This window comes from Myxocyprinus asiaticus, chromosome 38 (genome assembly GCF_019703515.2).
Source record: "Myxocyprinus asiaticus isolate MX2 ecotype Aquarium Trade chromosome 38, UBuf_Myxa_2, whole genome shotgun sequence".
In the NCBI taxonomy this organism is placed as follows: domain Eukaryota; kingdom Metazoa; phylum Chordata; class Actinopteri; order Cypriniformes; family Catostomidae; genus Myxocyprinus; species Myxocyprinus asiaticus.
This window is the reverse complement of record NC_059381.1, coordinates 30,137,786-30,164,220: the sequence shown is the minus strand read 5'-3', so window position 1 is coordinate 30,164,220 and position 26,435 is coordinate 30,137,786. Positions and strand designations below refer to the sequence as shown.

The window sequence follows — 26,435 nt, the reverse complement described above, 5'->3', positions numbered from 1 at the left end:
TCTGGCCTATGCGATAAGCCGATAATTATTTTCATGCTATGGCCAATAACCGATAAACGACCGATTAGAAAAATCTGTATTTTGTCTAAAAAATTAAATAAAAACACTGAAAACTAAAATTCAAATAAAAGTTTAAAATGTGTGAATTTAAAAAGTAAATGCAGGAAAGATTATGATGTACGTTGAAGATGGATATTTATTTTGAGATCTGCTAAAGATTCCATGTAACTGTTACATTATTAGTGTTATTAAAATTTTATTTTAAGTTAGTGCTAAATGACAGTTATCTAAATCTAAAAATGGGTGATAAAAGTGTTGACAATTAAATAGATAAATATCTAGATAAATATCCGGTATCAACCGACCAACTGCCTCTAGCAGCACTAAACAGAACTGCAACCAACCGGAAATCCACCATGTCCCATCTTTGCTTTTGCATATTCAAAGTGGCGCGCTACGCATCATGCCATGTTTCATGTAAGTGATGGCAAAAATGGCATTGCGCAAAGCGATTCACTGATATTACAGTTTTGCCCGATAATAAACCGATAATTATTTTCATGTTATGGCTGATAACCGATAAATGGCCGCTATTAAGAATCTATGCTATTTTGACTAAAAACATTAAAATAAAACACAATAAAAACTAAAATATCTCTGTTGTGAGTTACTCGTCTCATGAAACACAACAACATCGACTCGACCAATGGCGTGAGTTGGACTATCTGTTTGTCTGATCGACAGAAGACGGCGAGTGTATTCAGAATGCAGTTTTGAAAACAATGTTTGCTTTTGAAATTCCGTTTGGTGGCGCTAGTGTTGCAGAAATTACTTTAGCTTTAATGTAAAAATAGATGGAAAAAAGTGTAAACAATTACATATCCAATAACACTAATATCATTTCTACGCCACTAGCAGCACTAATCGGAAGTCCACTCAAAAGGCATAGGTTCTTGCATGTAGGGATGCACTGAGAGTATAATTTTGACAGATACCGATAAGCCGATAATTACTTTCATGTTATAACCAAAAAAACGATAAATGGACGATATGAAAAATCTGTACTATTTTGTTTAAAAAATTAAAAATAAAACTAAAAGCAATAGTTTATGTGTGAATTTAGGCATAATTATGTTTGGTATATAAATAAAAGTACATTAATTTTGAGATCTGCTGAAGATTACATTTTAACAGAGTTATGTTGTTAGTATTATGAAAGATTAAGAAGCCGCTCAATGACAGCAAAAGTAATACCTTAACCTGGAAAAGAATGTCCAATAACGGCCAAAAAATATCCTGTATCGACTAATACCGATAAATGTAAAAAAATCACTAATATCAGTTGATAGCCAATATTATCGTAATATATCGCAAACATGTGACATTTTAAGACCGTTACACATTACTTAATGCATCATCTATGATGCATTGAAAAAATGTGTTTATGCATAAGACATTTCAGGCTGTTTCATGTTTAATAATACATGTGATTTCCTGAAAAAAATTTGGTCTTGCATGTGTATAAAAAGAAAGTGTTTATGCCGAAAGCTTGCATGCACTGGTGTCTCCCACATTTGGCGACTGGGCTGCAGAGATAACCATTTGTACATTAGGTTAGATAAGGTTAACACCATCGGCGCAGATAATTCCTCTTCATTTGTTTCGCTGTACAGCTGTACCAAATGCATCAGTAAGTCATACAGTTTTAAAGTCTGTACTGTGTCTATTCAGAGATCTCTTTATGTCCAAACGGCCAGACACATTCGGAATATCAAAGAGGCAGCATCCACACACTGCACAGGGGCGACTGAAGGAAACTTTGAAGGGAAAACTAATGAGCTGAAATGGTTATGAGGGATATTAGCACAGACGTGAGCGTCCCGAGATACGCATTCACCAAAAACACGCTTGTGTTCCCGTGTGTAGCTATGGGCAGTACGGGGCTCGTAAAAGGTGGATCGTGCCTGCGGTTTGGTTTTTGGGTCGGGTTTATGGCAAGTAAGAGTGTGTAAACAGTTCTCCTATGACATGCCCAGTGCCAGTCTGGTTGATCACTGGCACTGAGGGTACGTCTTACTGCAGAGTGGTAAATTTGCATAGCATAAACTCACAGCATGCAGATTATTGTGCTGTTTAAATGTGAGAAAACATAGTTTTGTTCATTTAAGCACACATATATACTAATCCTCAAACAAAAGTCAAATATACTTATTTCAAATCAACACCTTATTTGATCCTTTAAAGGTGAAGTGTGCAATTTCTGCGCCACCAGCTGCAATGTCAAGAATAATGATTGTTTCCAAACAGATTTCCCAAGCACTCCTACAACCCCTTCCGCCTTGTCCCCTGTCTTTGCTAGTGCATATACAAGACAACTCACACCACGTTTTACGTCAATGACACCAAACACCATTGGTTCCCATGTGTCTCATAACTGACCATGACGTGCCAAAGAAGGTTTCATTTTCAATGAAAAACTATTTTTGGTCTTTGGTTCTATGGCTTCAGAACATGTCAAATCTAGCGCATGAGTCGTATGGACTAATTTGATTATGCTTTTTGACATTTTTGGAGCCTTACAGCCCCTGGTCGCTGTCTGTTTTTTGTTTTTCTTTTGTATGGAAAAGATTCCTCAAAATTCCTTCTTTTATGTCCCACTGAAGAAAGAAAATCAAGCAGGTTTGGAATGACAAAATGTATTTTTGGGTGAACATTTACTTTAAATGAGAGATGACGTGTCTTAAACACTAATGATGACAAGATCCAGCATCCGCTGTTCAATGAGTCATTTATTGATTGAGTTGATGGATTTATATGTGGCTGATGGGCGTCCACTCAATGGACCTCTTCTTTAATGGCTGGGGGTTAACACTGCCATATTTGGTTCCAGTTTGTTTATCACATACAAATGACGTCATTCACACACATACGCGTCAAGAGATACATTCCCTTGATGCTCTTACACACACACACCATTATTACTTTTAACATTCCTAACCACATGTCATACCAGGTGCGTCATTCCAATGACAGTATCAGCCCTAGCTTTTAACAGCTCAGCCAGCAAATAATTAAAGACCATTATTTACCTTCCGCAAGATGAGCAGCCATCTCGCACCTCTACTTATTCAACCTTTCCTCCCACTCTTTCTCTCGTTCTCTTATTCAACATGAGCTTTAATCTTCATGACTTAAAAAAGGTCTGTTTGTCTGAATTCTCTGATAAAACCCTCAAGTAACATGTTTTTCTTTTCGTAGCGGTTGTCATCTTTATATTTTTGAGAATAAATGTGGCATATGGCAAGTGAATAAAGTGTGAACAATTTGAAGGTGTCACAATAAAGTGAAGTGTCATTATAATAATGATAATAATAATAGTATATCCTGAACAGAAAATTAGGCTGAATTCATAGACTTGGTTTTGAAATCCTGCCTTTCAGTTAAAGAAAGCCTATATACAGGGCATCAAAACTGATATACAGCTGTCATTGCATCTAAATTGAAGAACGTGTAAAGTATGATCATTAGTGGTCAACCAATATATTAGTTTTTCAATGACTAATAAAGATTCCAATAGAGACCAGGATGGCCTATGGGCGATGTAATGCTTATATATACATAATAAAATGAAATGAAAAATATTTTAAAAATAAAATGTGCACAAAATTTTTTTTACACAATATTTAATGAAAAATTAGCTTAAATAACTTTAAAGGCTGTAGGTTGAGTTCAGAACTCAATTAAAAAATTCTGTTAATTGGTGAAGTAGACATGGTTATAGTGGGCAAAATATTTCGGTAGACCGATATATAGGCCAAAATTGGATTTCGATAAATCAGCCAATATTTGGTCATTTTAAGATTATTGACTTCTGAGAGATATATTAACCAAAATGTAATTTAAATAAAATAACCAAATATCGGAGTATTTATTGAAATCGAATTTTGGCGAGTATACTGTATCGGTCAGAAGCCGATAATCTTAAAATGACCAAATTTTGGCCGATTTTAGATTATTGGTTTCTAACCAATATATGAGCCAAAATTTGTTTTCGATAAATTGGCCGATATTTGGTCATTTAAAGATTATCAGCTTCTGACTGATATATTGGCCAAAACAGATGTCTTCTGTCAATTCCAAATTGTAACAACAGCCTTGTCAATTAATTATACTCTATAAAAAAAATCAAATATCTTTTTGAATTTTGAGTAAATGTTGTGCAAAATAAGCATTCATTTAATTTAATAAATTGTATTTATCTCTCATTTTTCATCATTAAACGTAATTATTTATAATACATCACTATTATACAGTAAGGTACATTGGCCACCCTGTCCTCTAGACATCGGCATCAGCCACTGAAAAACCCATATCGGTCAACCACTAGTTATCAGCCGATGCCGATAATCTCAAAATTACCAAATATCGGCTGATTTATTAGCCACTCCAATCACTAATGCATAGGATATCAAGTTAACTTTTTAAAAAAAAATCACATTGTCAGATTGATATCGTAACAGTTAGTGCATGTGTTCTGACACATTGAGCCATGGTGCTCATTCAGACAACACAAGTTTGAATCCGGCTCACAACATTACCCGATCTTGTTCTTTCTTCATCATTTCCGGTCCTCTATACTATAAATAAAAATGGCAAAAAATGCCAACAATAAAAAAATATCTAATTAAAATCTAGAAACGGTTTATCAGAAACTGCCTTTGTTAACATTCTTACTATCAACACCAAGGTATTCAATGGGTTGAACCACTGAATGGACTGTACGACTATCCCTCATGGCCTTGTTTCATGCGCGAAAAGTTAAATATGGTGTCTTCCCTGACTAACGTCTATAATGGGTCGTTTAGAACTTTGGCCTTGTTTAGTGCCTTTTGCCGCCACTGAGGCATTTTCGCTCAGTTCCCTGGTGTTCCTGTCGGTCCCACAACAGAGCTGGGGAGCATATGTGTCTCAATCATGGCTCAATTACAGCCTCCTCACCTCAGTATGAGAGATCTGTTATGAATACACAACCACCACTACCAATCACCATAACCACTGCTCTCATTACCATCCCTTTAACCGGAGTGATTATTACCCTTTTATTAATGTAGAGAGAGAGACCCGAGAGGCAGATTGGGGAGAGAGAGAGACACGGTGAAGAAAGGAGATACAGCAGCGCGCAGTAAACGAGTGTCAGGTTCTGTGCATGCACTGAAAAATTAAACCAATTAGGAGTGCCGTTTGGAGCCCCTCCGTTCGCATTCCTCTCCGAGCCACTGAATAGCTCAGAGGAGGGAGAGAGAGATAGAGGGACGGAGACGGAGGAATAGAAAGAGCGCAGCACTCTATTCTGTCATGCTCGGTGAAGAGCGGAGAAGAGTGAGCGAGAAAGAGCAAACGTTGCCGCGGTGAGGCGGATTAAAAGCAATCTATATCCACATAAATCATTGATTAAATGAATCATGAAATTAATATGTAAATTGTGTGTTTAACCTCTATTTATATACCACTGTCTGTCATCGTAGCGTAAATCTAAAACTAATTGCGATTTCTCAGCGAGCCTGGGAAACTGCAAGACACAGACAAGGAGTGTTAGGAGACAGAGAGGGGTAAAAGTCTGACATATTTATTAACTAAATGTTCAGCTACATCAACTTACTCATTAACAGCGGTATTAAGGGAAAGCGGTGAGAAAACGACAGTTTGTGCTGCTTCAGCAGCCTGATTAGTACAAACGTTGGAGAGATTCCTTTCTGCCCCAGAAGACAACAACAGTTTAACGTAAAAAAGTTGTTTATAATTGTCCGACAAGAGGCAATTACATTGATGCTTTTGGGGTCGCTACATGTACAGTACTGTGCAAAAGTTTTAGGTACTTGTGAAAAATATTGCACAGTGAGAATGTCTTCAAAAATAATGACATAAATAGTTTTCATTTATCACTTAATGTCATGCAAAGTCCAGAAAATATAAAAAAATCTAAATCAATATTTGATGTGACCACCTTTGCCTTTAAAACAGCACCAATTCTCCTAGGTACACGTGGACACAGTTTTTCTTGGTTGTCGGCAGATAGGATGTTCCAAGCTTCTTGGAGAATTCCCCACAGTTCTTCTGTCTATGTAGGCTGTCTCAATTGCTTCTGTCTCTTTATGTAATCTCAGACTGACACGATGTTCAGTGGGGGGCTTTGTGGGGGCCATGCCATCTGTTGCAGGGCTCCCTGTTCTTCTATTCTAATCTTTTCTATTTGCAAAAGTAATGTTTGTGAGTCTAACATTTATATTTCCTATTGACACACTATAGCTGAAGATATAAATAACCATCTTTTGACAAATGCTTTTGTGAAACTTCTTATGTGCCTAAGACTTTTGCACAGTACTGTATATGTGCATATAGGGCTGCAATTAACAACTATTTTGATAATCGATTAATCTGATGATTATTTGTTTGATTAATCAATTAATTGAAATGAAAAAAAGTTTTTATTCCACGCCTTAATAAAAGAGCACAGAACCAAATAATTTATAATGGCATTTGTAGTTAACTATTTGTTTTATTGATTTTTTGTATTCTTATTGATTAGTTGTTGCAGACATACTTTGATCTTACATCAACAAAATATCCTCAAACGTAAAAAGTATGACAGCTCACAACACTGCAAAAACAGTATTAACCTAAAAATTGTGCTTCTTGCGGTACTTTAAACATTTAAATGAACTACTTATTTTTTCAAGTAAAAAAAAAAACAGTAAACATGTCTAAATCTACCTGATTACATTTGGTTATACAACTAAATTTAAGTGTTAGATCAGGTAGAAATAGCACCTTAAGGTAACAAATGCAGGTTACACTTTTTACAGTGTGATGAATTCAATGAAAATGCAAACAATACGCTGACTCACTCTCACATATGTGTATGTGTCGCTCAGACAAACACATTGTTTAGAGGCCCCATTGGCCGCTTTCAAGGCAGTGATGTTGTGTGTGTGTGTGTGATATTGTGTGGGTGGGTGATATAGGTGAGGTGGAGTGATGGGATCGGAGGCCCTTCTGCTCCATCTGACATAAACCACACTTCGGACAGTCCAGCAGGCCACAGAGGACCCTGATTTATAGTCGGGCGAAAGGCAGGACAGCCGTAGTGATCTTTCAATAAAACATAAAAAAAGAAGCTCTGACCCATCTATTACCCACAAGCCCCGGTAGAACAGGCAGGTCAGGTGAGCCTGCCATCCCTCACACTGCAATCTCACACTGAGGCACCAGGGGAAAAGCCAGGATGAGTGTGTGTACTGTTGAATTACAGATCGCATGAAAGAGAGAAAAAGTAGAGAGAAAACAATAGGTCTGAACTAAGTTCAAAATCAAAACATTTTAATTAGGACTGCAACAACTAATCAATAAAATTAATAATAATAATAATAATAGTTGATCATGAATGTCATTATTGATTAATTTAGGTCTTCTCATATTTTAAACTTTTTTTTTTGCACACAATGTATATTGTACTTTTTTTTTTACATCAGATAACGTGTTTTAAACCAAATTGCAGGAAATAAAATTTGGCTTCTTTATCTAATTTATAGATTAATCAAACAAAAAAAATTGACAGATTAAGCGATAATTAAAGGAATATTCCGGGTTCAATACAAGTTAAGCTCAATCGATAGCATTTGTTGCATAATGCTGATTACCACAAAAATTCATTTAGACTCGTCCATCCTCAAAAAGTCAAAAATTATTTTGTGGTAATCAATATTATGTCACAAATGCTGTCGATTAAGCTTAACATGTATTGAATCCAGAATATTCCTTTAAAATAGTAGTTGCAGCACTTTTTGTACATTGTTTTAATGAGAGAACTGGACAAAATGCTGGAGAATTTTAGCCAGCGTCTTTACCGCTGAGCTACCACCCCTGGAGTTCGCTAGTTCGCTAGTTCGAATCCCAGGGCATGCTGAGTGACTCCAGCCAGGTCTCCTAAGCAACCAAACTGGCCCGGTTGCTAGGGAGGGTAGAGTCACATGGGGTAACCTCCTCATGGTCGCTATAATGTGGTTCGTTCTTGGTGGGGCGCGTGGTGAGTTGAGCGTGGTTGCTGCAGTGGATGGCGTGAAGCCTCCACATACACTATGTCTCCATGGCAACGTGTTCAACAAGCCATGTCATAAGATGCATGGGTTGACGATCTCAGAAGCAGAGGCAACTGGGATTCGTCCTCCACCACCTGGACTGAGGTGAATCACTATGCAACCACAAGGACTTAAAAGCACATTAGGAATTGGGCATTCCAAATTGGGGGAAAAATAAAAAAAAACAAAACAAAAAAAAATTGCTGGAAATAAAAATTTGGTTTCTTCATTAAATTTGTCAATTAATCAAACAAATAATCGACTGATTAATCGATAATCTAAATAGTTGTCAGTTGCAGCACTAATGTGAAGCAATTACAGGGATTCTGTTTGCATGAGGCTGTTGGTCCTCATCAATTACTAATATAATGTATGTTTCTATATTTTAAACTGAATTATTCTGCAAATATACTGTTTCCTTGCAGACTTCTATTCATTAACATTAAATTCATTATTTATAATAAAAAAAAATAAAATTATGGTATTGATGATTTAAAAAAGTACTGTGTCTAACCTATCATAATGGCAAAGAAAGTCAAAAGAAGTGATCTGAAAGTTAACATTTAGGCTAAAATGGAGAGATTTTTAAATGGTAACACTTTACAATAAGGCTGTATTTGTTAACATGCATTAGGTATCATGAATTAACAATTAACAATATAATTTTATGGGGGCCTGTGTAGCTCAGCGAGTATTGATGCTGACTACCACCCCTGGAGTCACATGCTGAGTGACTCCAGCCAGGTCTCCTAAGGAACCAAACTGGCCCGGTCACATGGGGTAACCTCCTCATGGTCACTATAATGTGGTTCGCTCTCGGTGGGGCGCGTGGTGAGTTGTGCGTGGATGCCGTGGAGAATAGCGTGAGCCTCCACACGGGCTACGTCTCTGCGGTAACGCGCTCAACAAGCCATGTGATAAGATGCGTGGATTGACGGTCTCAGATGCGGAGGCAACTGAGATTCGTCCTCCGCCACCCGGATTGAGGCGAGTCACTACACCACCATGAGGACCTAGAGCGCATTGGGAATTGGGCACCCTTTTCTGGGGAGAAAAGGGGTGAACTTTTTTTTTTTTACAGCATATATTAGTCATGATAATGTAAATTTTTTGAAAAAACAATTGTTCATTGTTAGTTGTTAGTTCATAATGCATTAACTAATGTTGTGAACTAATGTTAACAAATGCAGCCTTTTTGTAAAGTGTTACCTTTTTAATTGCATGGGATACGCTCAGTCCACAAAGAACAGAAATGTGAAAGACAACATATGTTTGACTAGAATGCAGAAAAATGTGAGCACACACACACACACACACACACACACACACACACACACACACACACACTCAGAGCTACTTTTTGATATGTTATCTGATACATGCACTAAACGGAAGGCAGATCACTGTCAGTGCGTGTCTTCAAAAGAAAGCAATAAAGCATTGTGCATGCTCTTCCCCTTGTTTCGCTAATTCACTTCATTTCATTTTAACTATCCGTAACAATCTGGTGAGACATTTCCCTGTAATGAATCCACACAGGGCTTGATTGTTTTCATCAGAGATACCAAACCCACTATCTACACACACGACACCCATTCCACTCAACAGAAACAACATTTACACACTATTTAAGACATACACACCCACTGACCTCCCAGCAAAAAGAGGTAGTTGTGTGTGTTATGAACATTACAAAATTAAATGGACAACTAGTAAATCAAGCAAATCAACTTTGAAAAACTTTGCACTTTTGTTTGCCTATGTGTGTCAAAATGCATGTGTGATTCAGAGTTTACACAAATATCTATGGCCTGTAAAATGGTATTATTGGGGTGTGGCGTGGGAGTGGCTATTAACTATCTCACTGATTGGATGCAGGCCTATCCAATGAGGCATTTCCACGAGGCATTTTTAAGACATGGACCACATAACCACATAACCTGCTAGTGTGGTTCCAATTTACAGTCCTGTACACATGCTTAGCATGTTTCCAATCAGGCCTGGGGCAGCTATTAACAGGCACTGTCTTCATATTTATGAGGGCACAGGAAAAAAATGTGAATGGAAAACACATAAATAAAATTGTTTTTGTGCATATTAATGATTCACGTTTAGTCCTATTTGAATCATTTTAAAACTGAGATGCAAATGAACTGCAATGCAACTCACAGCAGGTTGAATAGTTTTTGTAAACTTTAACAAAGGTTTCCCATCTGTGCAACTCTGTTCTTGGAATTAAAATGTCATTTTAAATTAGACTCTCTGACTCTCAATTCGGAACAACTTTCAACATCCATGAATTCTGTTGCAATGTGTAAAGTTGTTGCATTTTTTTCAACCTAAATAGTTTTTTTAGCCAAACCTACATTTAGAAGAATTGAGCATTTTGATTACTATTACTAATAAATTGAATCATTTATTTGGGCTGGGGGAAGAAAAATTATTTTCCGATTAAATGCTATCTTCATTTGAACGATCCTCGGTTCGTAAAATCACAAAATTGATCTTTTAGTCTATTCCAAGAGAAACTACACAAAAAAGAATCTTACGTATCATTTTATATTTCCTCATTTTGGTATCCGTGCGCTGTTTGATTGACTGACAGGTGGCTTCTTTTCTGAGTATTTCTGTAACTGCTGATCTCCTGGGATTTTCACACACAACAGTCTCTAGAATTTACTCAGAATGCTGTCAAAAACAAAAAACATCCAGTGAGTGGCAGTTCTGCGGACGGAAATGCCTTGTTGATGAGAGAGGTCAGTGGAGAATGGCCAGACTAGTTCGAGCTGACAGAAAGGCTACGGTAACTCAGATAACCACTCTGTACAATTGTAGTGAGCAGAATAGCATCTCAGAATGCACAACATGTCAAACCTTGAGGTGGATGGACTACAATAGCAGAAGACCACGTCAGGCACTTTATTTGGACCAAAGTGTTCCTAATAAAGTGCTCAGTGAGTGTATGGCTGTGTCTCGATTGGAAGGCTGCGTCCTCCGGAGGTTGCATTTGTCGGCCGCATACGTCATCAAGGCTGTCTCGTTTCAGAAAAGCGAGTAGGACACTTTGAATGCAGCCTTCGAATGCAACCTTCTTTCACGGGAATTCGGAGGATGCATGAGGTGTATCCTTCATGGGCACTCACAACCCACAATTCTTTGCTTCAACGGAAATGTCTAAAAAAAATAACGCCCATAAATATGACATTCAAACGCAAGGAATGTTAATTCCCAAGTTGAAGTACCTCAGTAGATGGGTGCAGCGTATATAATATGTATAATATGTATAATTATATTAATATATAATTTAAAATAAAGTATTAGACTAAAACTACACCTGTAAAATCTATTTTCTTTTCTCTTTACATCATTATAACTCTCCTAAATTTTACCTCATACATTCCCTTCCAGAGGGAATTTGTTCCCTTCTCACTCGAAGCGCTCGCGCTCGTTAAAGAGTGGCGTGCTGTCATAGCAACCATGTTACGTTACGTTTCCGTTTGTCCTACGAAGGCCGTCTTGTTTAAACAAGACTTGTTTAAAGGAGGATGCTCGGCATACTGCAGCCTTCAAAGGACGCGTCCTACCTAGCACGCAGCTTTCCAAACGAGACACAGCCAAAGTCTAAAGTGAATGTAAACAAAGGGACAAACAAAAGTGGATTTGTATCAAAATATCGAACTTGAAGTGTAAAGGCAGCCTGTCTAATATGTTGTTTTTGTAACTTTTTATAAAAATTGTCAATTTCTGAATATTTGCTTGAATACTAGATACTGCTGTTAAAAACTTCAAGCACTGTTTTCTTAATGTGTATCTTTGTTCTATTGTATTTATTAGTTTTATTGCTTGTAATTTGTTTCTTTGTTCTTATTTTTTTACTGACTGTTCACTTGTCTTGAATAATTACTTGAGAACTTGAAATAAAGTTTACTCAAATTAGTTAGTATTTCATTGTGGTATTGAAATTGGTGTTAAGAATCATCAAATTGCTTTTATATGTAAGCTACTGTAAATGGACATTATAACTTTAATATTCCGCAAATGTATCTGAATTGAATCAAATTTTATCTAAATCGAAATCTAATCGAATCAAGAGCTTGTGAATCGGAATCTAATTGAATCGTAAAATTTGTATAGATACTCAGCCCTATTATTTATTTAACATTGATGTCATTTTGTATATTGCTGTTGCTGCCGTTTAATAAAAGCTTTGCGTTGTGTCTAAAAACACGCCCTCCCTCTTTGGGTTCATTTATTTACTTGCAATGTGTATGTAAACATAAAAATAGTATATTGAAGAAGTTATATTGTAAATTTGCAAATATTGAAAAAAAAAAATTCTTTCGATAAAAGATATTAAGTATTGAACAACAAGACGTATCGCATGTGCAAATGCACCGATGCTGTGAGCTATATAGATGACCAGTTGATCACAACACAAAGATTCAAGTAAACGGTCAAAAGAAAAAAACAGTACGAGAGAGACAAGACCAACAATTCACGAGGGTTAGGGGGTCCAACATCACCACATTACCTATAAAAATAAGTCACAGATACATTCCTACATTCCTGTAATGAAAAACAGACAACCTGCAGTAGCCTTATCATAACGTTTAACACTCATCTTAAACAATACAGACACATGTATACTCATAACGCCAGTGCGAATGACTCAATCTGCAGTTTTGACGTCAAAATCACAGCCTTTTTTAAAATGCCCAGACAAATTTACTTAGTAATTACACCTACTGACGGTATATTTACTGTAGATCAATGACAACTAACAGGATAAGAGGAGGGGTACAGCATGTTTCAGGTGGATGTCAACTACATTCCACCATTAGCTGCCCATATCATCTCATTAAACACGCCTTTAAACACAACAAATCTGACAATAGAACATTGCCATTGGCTTGTGCTCATAATAATTGTACTTTTTTTCTAATTAGATCTAGATTTCTACAAGTATAATGAAGAGAGTAGCGCTAAAATTTCCTGGGTGGATCGTATCTGACACATTTAAAAAATGTTACTGGCTTATTCTGCTTTGACTGAGGTTTCCGGATGATGGTATATAGGATGTTGTGTGGTGGTAATTGGAGCTGGGCTGCCTGGGGCAGACAGAGAGAGAATGAATCCCTAATAGATCCAACAAGAGCACCAAAACCGGCCATGATGTCATCACATAACCAGGGCTTTTCTTGATTTAACCCAGACGCAGAGAGTCTCACATACCCACAAACACCAACCCCTTCGCTACTCTTCCCCTTACATTCCACCTTCCTTTCTTTCATCTTTACTTCTTTTAATATTCCAGAGGGAACAGATGCTTCTACATTTACTGCAACATGACATCAACGTTCAGTCTGTCAGTGCATATCAGATAAACTTGCTCTTAAAATTCAGTTGGACTCACTTTGCTATAGAATGTAATTGTCAGTCTCTATCATAAGTGAACTGTGTTTGAAAAGAACCATATTAAAGCTGGAGTATGTCATTTCTGCGACACTAGCGGCACCGAACAGAATTGCAAAAATAAACGTCGTTTTTAAAACAGCTTTCTGAATACTCCCCTTGCCTGCAGTTGTTCAAACAGTCAGATAGTCCCGCCCCCAACTCACGCCATTGAGTGCACGGAGGTAGGCAGGTACGTAGTTAGACAGGCAGGTAGGCCATCCAATCATTGCATTTGGGCCAAATTAAATGATTGGACGGGCCTTTTACAGGCCTGTGACTGCCACAGACAATGGATTTTTTTTTTTTTTTTTTTATCAGAGCACTTGATTTATTGATTGCTGTCAGGATGCAAAAAGACTTTCAACCAGTATAACAAAAAACACTTCTGGTATAAATTGCATACTCTAGCTTTAAGTACTCCAAACAGGACTGACAAATGCAGGACAGCACAAACTGCTGCTGTGTGAACACACCTATTGGAGTGGTGTGCTATAGGTAATAAGGATGTTGGCAGCCATTGTCGACATTGAGCATGTTTACATGCATGATCTTACATCGATTATTCAAAATAAGTCCACAACATCATAAGGTTATAACAGTTTTCAGCAAAAAAATGTTCAACACATGTAGATTTTCATCCATTTCGCATTACTGACGTTCTACCAGCTTATCCAATGTGTTGTGTACATGCCTCTTTATGTTTTGATGTTACATTTACATATTTAGCAGATGCTCTTGTCCAAAGTGACTTACAGTGCACTTATCACAGGGACAATCCCCCTGGAGCAACCTGGAGTTAAGTGCCTTGCTCAAGGACACAATGGTGGTGGCTGTGGGGATTGAATCAGCAACTTTCTGATTACCACCTATGTGCTTTAGCCCACTACGCCACCACCACACGTTAAAGGCAGAGAGTTATCCAATGATTTCAAGTCCAATGTAAACACGTTTTTCTTGCGTTGTCTGATTTTTTGAATTAGCTGATTTTTTATTTTCATCAGCGTATTGCTATGCATGTAATTGCACTCATTGCGAACACCCTATTTGGGTTTATTTTCAAGTTGTACTTTTAATTATCAATTTGTTTTTCACCAGCTGGCCCACGCAGAATCTGTGCCCACAGAACTGTGCGGAAAACTCCACAGATTTCGCCAGAAATCGAAAGACGGTCATTCGTAAAGATATACACATTCCCCACCACTTTGTGTTCGTTTCCTACATATTTTGGCTAATTTTATGCTTTCATCTACAAATAAAAATGTTAAGTGCTAAGAAACGTTTAAGCTCTATTTGATACATTTTCAATGCGTTCTGCAGATTTCCCCGAAAATCGACACATATGAAAATGTGAAAAATGTCTGGAGAATCTGTCTGGACCTGTTCATCAGTGAATATGTGATCCTAAAGGAAAGTAACTTGAGACAGAAAAAAGTATATTAAAGCTGAAGTATGTAATTTCTGCGCCACTAGCCAAACAGAATTGCAAAAAGAAATGTTGTTTTTAAAACAGATTTCTGAATCCCCAATGGTCAAACAAAGAGATAGTCCTGCCCCCAACTCACGCCACTGGTTGAGTAACATTGTTGGGGCGGGTCTAAGCGGGTCTCTCAAAACAAACAGAGCAATTTTCATAGTGCAACAGAACACAGTGTTTACAGTTTTCGAGAAAATTAACCTATGAATGGCTTACTAATAGTTGTCAATGCAAATTAGCTAGGATAGGAGAAAGTACTTCAACAGAAAAAGTTACATACTTTAGTTCTACAGACCTGCCAGCGGGTCCAAAAGGGGGTGCTATATCGCGAAAAAAGTTTACACTTAACATGCTCAAGTCTCCGAATACATAAGTCAGGCATATGGGGTATAGTTTGAAAGCTTAGAATCTGAACTTTTTATTGATAACCATCACTTCTGCATTTACTATACATAAAATAACAAAATAAGGCCTGAAAACATTTGCGTCGCAAATCAATGCCACCTAGAGGTCATGTGGTAGAAATATTCATATGAATATAAATGTCTTTCAAATAGCACTTAAATAGACATATCATATATCAAATGAAAGCTCTCATTCTCAGGAATGAAACTGAACAGTTTATATTGTTGAAAGATTTTCAAAACAATCACAAAGTGAAATATGATATTTGTAAGACATCAAATACAAACATCTCTTTTATGCGTCAATCACTGAATCTGTAAGACCCAAATAGCTAAAAAATGTATATCTGTTTTACCTGTAGTCAGTTTTTTTAAATATTTGCCATTTTTTACTTGTCTGTGAGCTTGCTTGTGTGAATAATCCAATGTTATATCTTAGATGTCCAGAACAAAATATGCGGTCCATCAGGAAAAGCATGCAAAACAAATCATAGGAAATATAGGTTATCGACTATTGATGATAAAATGTTATACATTATTGCAAAGGGGAGGATCTCAGCTGTTTCCAATCAGGAAATTCCAATCAGCTTTCTAATGACACCTAGATTGAGCTTCTAGTCCACTCAGAGGCCGAGATATTCAATGGAACATCACGTAAAGATTCAAGTAGCACGTTTCCATCACTAATTGACCACGTGTCTTTGCTTTGCCTCTAATTCATTGGTTACGCATGGGACAAGTTATTAAAGCGCTGTGGCTTGGAACAGGCACCCACCAACATTAATGACATTGGCCACAAGTTGTTTTATAAGAGCCCGTCAGCAATTAAGCGTTCTCACATCTCCAACATGCTTGCAATAATAGAGAGAAAAAGAGAGAACGGTGGCTCTATAAGGCCAGCCGCCCACTTGCATTTGTAAAATGTAAGTAAACTGTTCATTTACTAAAAAGAACAAAAAGTCTGACAGAAAAAGGTTCCAGTTGTACAGTATATATACAGTATACACACTCACTGAGCACTTTATTAGGAACACTATGGTCCTAATAAAGTGCCCGACGAGGTCTTCTGCTGTTGTAGCCCATCCGCCTCAAGGTTTGACGTCTTGTGCATTCTGAGATGCTAATCAAAAAAATTTGCATAGTAAATCAGCGTCACCTAGAGGTCATGTGGTAGAAATATTAATATGAATATAAGTCTTTCAAATACCACTTAAATTGACATATCATATAGCAAATGAAAGCTCTCAGACTGTAGAGATGTGGTATCACAAAAAAATATGATATTTGTAAGACATATACAAACATCTCTTTTATGTGCCAATCACTGCAGCTGTAAGCCCCAAATAGCTAAAAACTTCATATCTGCTTTTACCTTTAGGCAGTTTTCTAAAAAAAAAATTAGCCATTTTTTTCTTGTCTGTGAGCTTGCTTGTGTGCATAATCCAATGTTATATGTAAGATGTCCAGAATAAAATATGCGGTCCAGCAGGAAAAGCATGCTAAACAAATCATCGGAAATATATGTTATCGACTATTGATGATAAAATGTTATACATCATTGCAAAGGGGAGGATCTCAGCTGTTTCCAATCAGGAAATTCCAATCAGCTTTCTAATGACACCTAGATTGAGATTCTAGTCCACACAGAGGCCAAGATATTCTATGAAACAATGGGGGTAGTACATAAACTGAAAATTAGACTGAATGTCTATGGACGAGCACATCTGTGAGGGCTAAAATGTGTTAGAGTGCCACCTACATTTCAGATCGGCATTTTTTTTCTAGTACTTGCTGCCACCTAGTGGAATAAAAAATACTTTTTGGAGGGAGGTCAATTGAACAGAACCAGAATGACATGCTTACAAAGTTAGGACAACAAATATATATATATATATATATATATATATTTTTTTTTTTATCTTTTTATTTTATTTATTTTTTTTTTTATGAGACCAATATATTTAAAATATATTTAAAAAAAATGAGACCAATTTTTGGCTATTAGTCCAAAGTATGTGTAAATGGTGAGCTTTTACATTTGAGTGTGAAAAATTGCAGGTGGCAGCCCAAAAATTCTCCAGAGTTGAGGAGGTTAAAGCACACTTTTTCAATCAAGTTTATCTGTTTTTAATTTGCCTTATTTACTGCTGTGATTTCATCAAGACTACTGTTTTTGCTACTACTCATTTCATGCCCTGATTAGTAAAAAACAAACAAAACTAGGGTAATTCTGAGATTACGCTGTGTTTTCAATGCAAAAAACACATGAGGTAGCTAATATGGCCCAAAAAAATATGGGGCGGCACCTTGTTCTTCAGGTGAACCCTATGTACAAAAACTAGATTGAGGGGGGTGAAGTGGCTAATTATTGCCTCCAGATGTGGAAGACAACTGTAAATGCTCTTCTGACAAGGGAAAAGCACGACTTTGCCATTTCCTCAGATCTCAACATCTTTCAAGTGCTCCAAAATGGAATTCCAAGAGTGTCAAACGCTCACTTGAGCTCGAATATCATTACCGCAACCTCTTCGTTCTGGCGCAAACGGATCAACAGCTGCTAGCTCGCAGGAATGGTGCATGCAGTGGAACATGTCATAAAATATTAATCGGCATAATTGGGATGCTAGTTATCGCTTCCTCGACCAGCATCAGTTCCCCCTAGCGCAGCCCGGCTCCCGCCCCACACGTGAGCTGATACTTAGTGTCAAACCAAACTATTAAAGTGCCAGAAAGCATTATGAACTCTCGAAAATGGATTAGATGGGGCTTTAGTTCAAGGACTTTAAAATACTTAACAAAACTGCTTTAATCGTCTCCTCACTACCAACTCTGCGACAACACACAAAAGAGGGGCGGAGGGGAGTGCAAACACCAGCTCTTCCGGTAAAAACTACTTTGCAGATTTTAGTGTCACTTTCAATTTTCTGCTTACTGCTTCTCCCCGAATCCCCATCCGAAAACAAGCATTTAAAACATCAGTCCTAATTAGATGATTAGTGCTTGGAAGGGCAGGAGATAAGTCATTTGCATAATTCAATCAAAAGAGTTAGAGATCCATATTTCGATGTTCGTTTGTACAATTATCTCAGCTGTCCTGGGGGCTGTGATACTAATGTGATTAAACAATACTCTTGCACGGGGCCTAGTGTCCTCCATTAAAGCACTGCTAGAGGCAAAGCAAAAATTAATTTTAGGAGACAATCAATTTTATTCTACATGACTGTAATAAATATAGCCTGGCTGCAGATGTGTCATTAAGCTCAGGAGGAGACTTTCCCAAAGTCAAAATGACACTAGCTCTCTCTTTTTTTCCTCTTCAGGTCTGTAGATGGTGAGCCGAGAGTGTCATTTTTCCTCTTGTGAGATTCTTGACAGGCCATATCCATCTGTCTGTTTTAACCTCTTATATGTATCTCTCATCTCTCTCTGATTCTCTCTACCACATCGCTACACACCACTGAACACCTGCTATTTCTCATCCCCGTCGAGACTGTGTATATTAAGAGCTAACTTCATAATTGCAGCTTCTAAATGGTCCTCAAATATCCTTTAATGACTCTGAGTGTTAAAGGCATATTTCACCCAAAAATGAAAATTCTGTCATTCTCATGTTGTACCTTTCCGTTAACACAAAAGGAGACATTGAGCGGTATGTCATTCTGCCTGACATATATCATAATTTCAGCTTTTAAATGGTCCTCAAATATCGTTTAACAAGTCTGAGTGTAAATATATTTCTGTGCATATTCACATATCAGCTTTCTAAATTTGTGTTTGTGATTTCCCCACGTAAAGATTCAAGTAGCACGTTTCCATCACTAATTGACCACATGTGTCTTTGCTTTGCCTCTAATTCATTGGTTACGCATGGGAGTAGTTATTAAAGCGCTGTGGCTTGGAACAGGCACCCGCCAACATTAATGAGAACTCACATGGCCACAAGTTGTTTTATAAGAGCCCGTCAGCAGTTAAGCATTCTCACATCTCCAACATGCTTGCAATAATAGAGAGAAAAAGACAAAACGGTGGCTCTATAAGGCCAGCCGCCCACTTGCATTTGTAAAATGTGAGTAAACTGTTCATTTACTATGAAGAACAAAAATTTGGACAAAGGAAAAGGTCCCAGTTGTACAGTATATGTACAGTACACACACTCACTGAGCACTTTATTAGGAACACTATGGTCCTAATAAAGTGCCCGACATGGTTTTCTGCTGTTGTAGCCCATCCGCCTCAAGGTTCGATGTGTTGTGCATTCTGAGATGCTATTCTGCACTGCTCACTGCAATTGTACAGAGTGGTTATCTGAGTTACCGTAGCCTTTCTGTCAGCCAGGTCTCTTAAGCAGGGTTGAGTCACATGGGGTAACCTCCTCGTGGTCGCTATAATGTGGTTCGCTCTCGATGGGGTGCGTGGCGAGTTGTGTGTGGATGCTGCAGAGAATAGCGTGAAGCCTCCACACGCGCTATGTCTCTGCGGTAACGCGCTCAACAAGCCACGTGATAAGATGCGCGGATTGACGGTCTCAGATGCGGAGGCAACTGAGATTCGTCTTCTGACACCCGGATTGAGGCGAGTCACTACGCCACCACGAGGACTTATAGCACACTGGGAATTGGGCATTCCAAATTGGGGAGAAAAAGGGGAGAAAATCAAAAAAACAAACAAAACAAACAAAAAACAAAGGCGTTTCCGTCCGCAGCACTGCCGCTTGCTGGATGTTTTTTGTTTTTGTAGTGTACAGTATATACATATCGTTCGTTGCCCCAAAAACTTATTTGGACACTTAAGCCACACTTTAAAATGTATGAATGTCGTAGCGTTACATAATAAAATATCAAACCAAGTGGGATTTATTTTAAAGAAAGACAGCACAAGAACACTTTTCAATCAAAACATTTCACAAAAAGAAATTTGCTAGGTTTTCAATTAGAAAACTTTAGGTAAACCATTCAAAATGAAGACGAAAAGTATTTGGACACATTCTGGTTGCCAAATGTAAGTGGGGCATGTTCATATTTAATGTGAATAACTTGTGGTTACTCTACTAGGACACCTGTGTGAACTTGAGGGGAACTGGTTAATACATCCTCTAAAAATCATCTTGGGACCATAGGAAAAAGTCATTTTAAAAAGGGCTCTTAGTATTCATGCCTTTCTAAATATGGCATAAGTGTCCAAATACTTTTAGGGCCACTGTTTATATATGATAGCCAGACAAACAGACCTAATGCCATCTCATCATAAACACAATCTCAACTTAAGCCGCTCTAGATACATTAAGTTGTCTTAATTCATAATTGACTGTACAGAAAGGGTACAGGTAAGAGTGAATCTGCAAAATGATAACCCAGAAAAAAGGCAGATGTATAATTAATGGCTGACATTAAGGTGCGCTGAAGGAACAGTGACAATCTGAGGAGATGTGATGAGACAGCGGGGTGTCTCGGGTGCCCGGGCTGGGCTGAGCCTCAGAGCCCTCGGGCGAAGCCACCGGCGCTTATCTGCTGTCCATATGGACCGGGCGTGCACGCGACGTCTGAGAGCGTAGGTGCACGCGCTATGGAACGGAGAGACTCTTGGAGGCTCGCGGCCACGCATTGGCGCGCGCACCCCTGACTGGAGATGTAAAGGCGTAATTAATGATAAATATGTGTTTATTTGGCTGTCTGCGTGTTTTATGTCTATCAATATGTTTTTGTTTTAAAGTTTACATATTTATTTACCGTTCAAACGTGCCTTTCTTGTTTAAAATCAGATAAAAATCAATGATAAGTGGGTAGACTCTTATTCAAATTAATCTACTGAACATCATTCTTTATAAAGGTGTCAAATTGTGCATTTAGGGAATCTTTTAAACGCACAGTGTGATGGTAGCTCGCGCCTGGGGCAACTTAGACACATTTTAAATTAATGACTAAAAAAGGCAAATCGCCTCAAGAGACGAAAAAAAAAATATGACAGGCTTTCGAACAAGTAATGCGTTTTATGATTTAAGTTGACAATTCCTGCAACTCCTGCTAAAGTGCGACTGGCATGAATGCAAGCAGGGATGTTTCTCTTAAATGGTGTTTTTCGCATGAAATAACTCTGCAATAAATATTAGTGGACACGAGCTTTCTGCACCTTTTTTTTATTTTTGGATGTACTTGCACTTGGTGAAAAAAAAAAAAAAAGCAGTTAAACTAATCCAATCCACCTTTGCGAAGAGGCAGCAGAACAAGCACAGATGTTCTTCTCTAATGTAATTCCCATTCAATTTCCTAAGTGCAGTCCCCAAGTGCAAACTAGTTTAGCGTTATGTTTAGCTTGCGAATACTTTTTAATAAATAATGAATGCATTAAAAACCAGGAGATCAATTGCAAGCTGAGAAATCATAAAAGCGGGCCGTAAGTGCCGCGTATGTTTGCTGATAAGGACATTTTCTGTGCGTTTCAGTGTGGCCGTGCACAAAAACCCCCGTTGAATATTTTAGACTGTGATTCAAAACCTAGCGAGCCAACGTCTCGAGACGCGTTTTAACAGTTAAAGTTCTTTTTAACTTAGAACGGCGTCTAAAAACGCGGCGCGACGGACAAAGACGTCTGCTTAGCGCATGTTTACGTAAAAAACAGTTGAAAAACGGTGCGAACGGACGCAAAACGTGCCCACTACACATGCGTCAGATTGACGTTTTTGATTAAGCCGCGTCTCGCTGTTTATGAGCACTGCGTTCTGTTCCATTCAGTTTTTTGAACGCAAGAACGCATCCTAAGTAGGCAGCTCACTATAGATTTTGAGACACGCCCTTTAATGTCTTAAGGCACTTGCACCGCCGTGACCGTCCCGTACAAACTGATGCAAACGAGAGCTTTTTGTCCCAGCTTTTAGTCCTGTGATGAACGAGGAGAGAGGGAGAGAGGGAGAGAGGGAGGGGAAGAGGAGGAGGCGAGGGGCCAGCGCGCACATTAGTTTCAGCCATCTGGTAGTAGGACGGTGGATGATGTTTAAATCTGACTATAAAGCGATGCATGGGAAGGTGAACTGTAAAGCAACGATACCGAGGAGCAAATGCAATTTTAGGGGGGGGCCATTGCTCGTGCAATTTCATTATCCGACCGTATGCTGCAATCTGACTGAGGAGTGAAAAGCGCAGCGTTCCGCACCTCACTCTCTTATTGTCCATTTGCCAGGACTCAAAATTAAACATAATAATGCTGTAAAACTGTCTCTCCCCCTCTCTCTTTCTCCTCGAAACCCAATAAAGTGACGGGGGATTCTTCTGGAGGTTGTGCAGTGGATGTTAAAAGGTTAATTACCGAACTTTTCCCAGAATGGCCATCTGGAGATGCTCTCTCTCTCTCTCTCTCTCTCTCTCTCTCTCTCTTCAACACACATGCACGCATCCTCCTTTGCGCCCTGCTGGCGCGCAAAAGTGTACTTTAAGACCACGTTCCTGAATCAACTTCGCAACTTATTTTTAATAACTGACCTCTATCCAGTAGCAAGTTAAGAAATTTAAATAGAAACCCGAAAATACTTGACCTACTTTAGGCTATTCAAAGCAGTTCATGGGTCATCCAATATTGCACATAAGCCTTACCTTAACTTTTAGGCAGAAACTTTACCATAAAATAGACCAATATTTCACATAGCTCTCATATTATTTCATATCCAAATTATTATTATTATGCAAGTGGGCCTTTCATTATTAACAGCTGCAGAACCAGCGAAGTGTCATTCGCAATTGTTAATCTCAAGCATGTGTAGGCTACTGCGCATTTCTGGACAAAGAATTTGTTGTGACTGTCATTTCAGCAAAAAACTAAGATGCTGCGCTTTTTAGACAAACAAATAATTAGAAATGTTTTCTTTGGATGGTTAAGGTCTTTAAAAAGGTGCACTGCTCCCTTCCCACCGTACCAACCACACACACACACACACACACACACACACAAGCTGACATTGTTGGAGGAGCCTGAGAACACTAATGCATCTGTCATGATAACAAGCTAAGAATAACATCTCCACACCAAACAGAGCCACAGATCCAAGAGAAGTGGTTCATTGATTTATGCAATATGACCCAACACCCTAACCCTAACCCAAATGAGACATGGGACATCATCCAGACAAATAGTGCATCAAACAAGAATTCCAAAACACAGAAGAGAATTGAACCAGGATATAGTAAAAAGTGCATTAAATGATACTGATGTTTATTCATGTGAGCCTCAATCGTTGGTGCAGATAGAACCAAAATGCAAAATGCAACTGAAATCTAACTAAAATATGACCCCAAGGTCAAAGTGCTGTCACCTATTGGTGCATGCAATTTCGCACCAATGCTAAAATGAAAAATGCATGTAAATGTAAAAGTCTAAAGCTTAAAGCAATACATATTCAGTGTAGAATAATCAATAAAATGTCATTTTAGCCCTTTACTGTTCAAAATGTTCCAATAAAGACTTGACTAAACGAAAACTTAATACTAAGTATTGCATGCTGAAGTTTGTTAATTAAGGTTGTGATCAGTGCAGATCTTTAGGTTATTATATCAGTTAAAAATCAATGTTACACTGAGTATTTGAAAGTTCCAATGCAGTAGCATAAGCGTAGTTTAATGTGCATTCAATCTAACCGATTTTACAGTCAATTTCTGAAGTAAATAATGAGCAAAATATCTGTCTGTTGAGTTACTATTAACCTTTAAATGTATCTTTTTATTGTACTTGAATAATTTAGATGATAAACTGACCGCGTATGCACAGAAACAAACATGTTTGTATTAACAAAAACGGATAATTCCATCTAGTGATCAAGTAAATGACTTTATAGGAGAAAAATGATTGGTTGATTCTCGAGAGACCTGTCACTTATTGAGTTTCTTTTAATATATCACTGTATACTATTATTCCTTTTTTTCTCAGGACATTTAAGGCCGGTTTTGTTGTTCAAAAGTGCAGGTGGTAAAGCAGAAAACTTTAATGAAATGGATCTTATGTCTAAAGCTTTTTAGGATCACTTTTAATAACTCTCCTTAATAAGTCCTTAACAGATTTGATTACTTTTTATAATGCTTAACTAGTTAGCAAATGCAGTAGTCAATAATGCTCGATAGATGTCATTAACAATTTATTCTTATATTTCATTTACATTCGTTTTGAAATGTGCACAAATGTTTGTTGATGACTTCTTCGTTAAAATTATTATTAAGTGTGCCCAAACTTTTCAAAGCGCAACACCAAAGTTTGTTTGTTCAAACTTTAGTAAGAAGTAGTCTACATGTAATATAACTCTTGCCTTGCATTGGTGCAGTCGTTATAAAGCGCCTCGAAGTCTTTTCTGGTGATGAGTTTGCACCGGTTCACGCCCGGCTGAATGGCCCCGAGTCCCCGCAGGATCCGCACCTGTTCCACCGTGCACACCACCGGACATATATCCAGCCGCTTCAGCTTGGTGTAGACGGTGTGCAGCCCGCCGACCAGGTGCTTCAAGAACAGGTCAAACACCTGCGGGAGGCAGATGAGCTCCTGACTGTCCACGGTGAACGAGGCCACTTTCACCCCGTGCACCTCTACCATCTTACACTCGTTGTTGTTAACACCGCCGGGGCCGTTCCCGTTAGCGCTGACGACGCCGCCGCCGGTGCCGGTGATGAAAGAGTTGATCATGCTGCTGGTCAGTCGCGGGGACTCAGCCGGGCTGGAGTACAGCGAGTCAGGACGGAACAGGCTGCTCGAGCCTCCGGGAGTGGAGGTCGGGGAAAGCACCGGAGGAGTTGCTGATACGGCCATACTTTAAGTAAATAGTTTCCTCCTTTCCGCACTTTTGAGTCGCTTTCGCTCTCTCAAGCACACCTTTGCTGGCTCCTCGCTCTGGTGTTTCTCATGCGTCTCCGGTAGCTACTGCTTATGGTCGGTAATGTGCTACTACCTTCCTCGCGAGTGAGTGAGATGAATAGGGTATCGCACTTAGCGATTCAATTAGCCTGCCCATAACAGGCTTGAGTGACAGCTCTCTCCGCCAATAAGAAGAGGGAAAGCAACGTCTTTAAATCCAATTGGCTATGTGGATGTGATGGGCGAGGACTTGTGTTATCTGCATCAATGGCTTATCAGTTGAACTTCTCAAATTGTTTGCATTATATACATAGGCGAATAATATAATGTAAGCTTATTTTATTCGTTTATTTCGCTTTTAAAGGGCACATTTATCATTTTGGTAGCACTATTAATATCTTTCATTAATAAGTCATTAAGTTGCTTCCTTATCTTATTGCTAAACATCATTATTATGTTGTGATGAAACTGGGATTTATATACAGTATTTTCATAAATTCGTATTGAAAAGAGCACGACCTACTGATATGTTAAGCATTATGTAGTCTAATGTTTGTTATGACTTTTTATTACTGTGAAATAATATTACATTTGATGTGATTTTATCATTGTGAATGACTTTTGTTTGTTTTTAAGCTAACTTAGACTTTTGAAAATATTAAGTTCACCGAAATGAACTGTAGCTCGTTAATAAGTCACTATTAATCAACTTAATTATCTTATTGCTTAACATCATTAATGCAATCTTTGATTTAAATGTTCATATACACTTTATTCTTCTTTAAAATACCTAAACTATTACTGATAGTTTAAATGAAGTTACAGTATAATGAAGTGTTAAAATAATTTTCCATTATTTTAATAACTGTGTCACTACACCAATATTATCATAATACTATTTGATTTCTTATCGTGTAATGACAGACCAGTATCAGTGTCCTGAGCTCACTGCATAATCAATAATGCTGCATGGCCTTTAAATTGTGGCCCACAGTCTTCATTTCAACTTTAAAATGACATTAACAATGCTTAATTTATGATCAGGTTGACTGTATGAACTATGAATGAAAGTTATGATGATGACTTAAAACATTATATAATTGTGGTTGATTGCAATATATGGCCTTGAAATCAAGGCCCAAAATT

General features: G+C 38.0%; 1 protein-coding gene across 4 annotated transcripts in view; it reads right to left on the bottom strand.

Annotated features, from left to right (window-relative positions):
• The window catches only part of LOC127429056 (dachshund homolog 2-like), a 236,359-nt gene extending 210,970 nt beyond the window's left edge, over positions 1-25,389 (bottom strand). For all 4 annotated transcript variants that reach the window (XM_051677811.1, XM_051677810.1, XM_051677813.1 and 1 more), the window contains exon 1: positions 24,751-25,389. In XM_051677811.1, the coding sequence (XP_051533771.1) occupies positions 24,751-25,244 (494 nt within the window). In that variant the 5' untranslated portion in view covers positions 25,245-25,389. The remainder of the gene's footprint in view (positions 1-24,750) is intronic.
• Between the last annotated feature and the right edge of the window lie 1,046 nt (positions 25,390-26,435).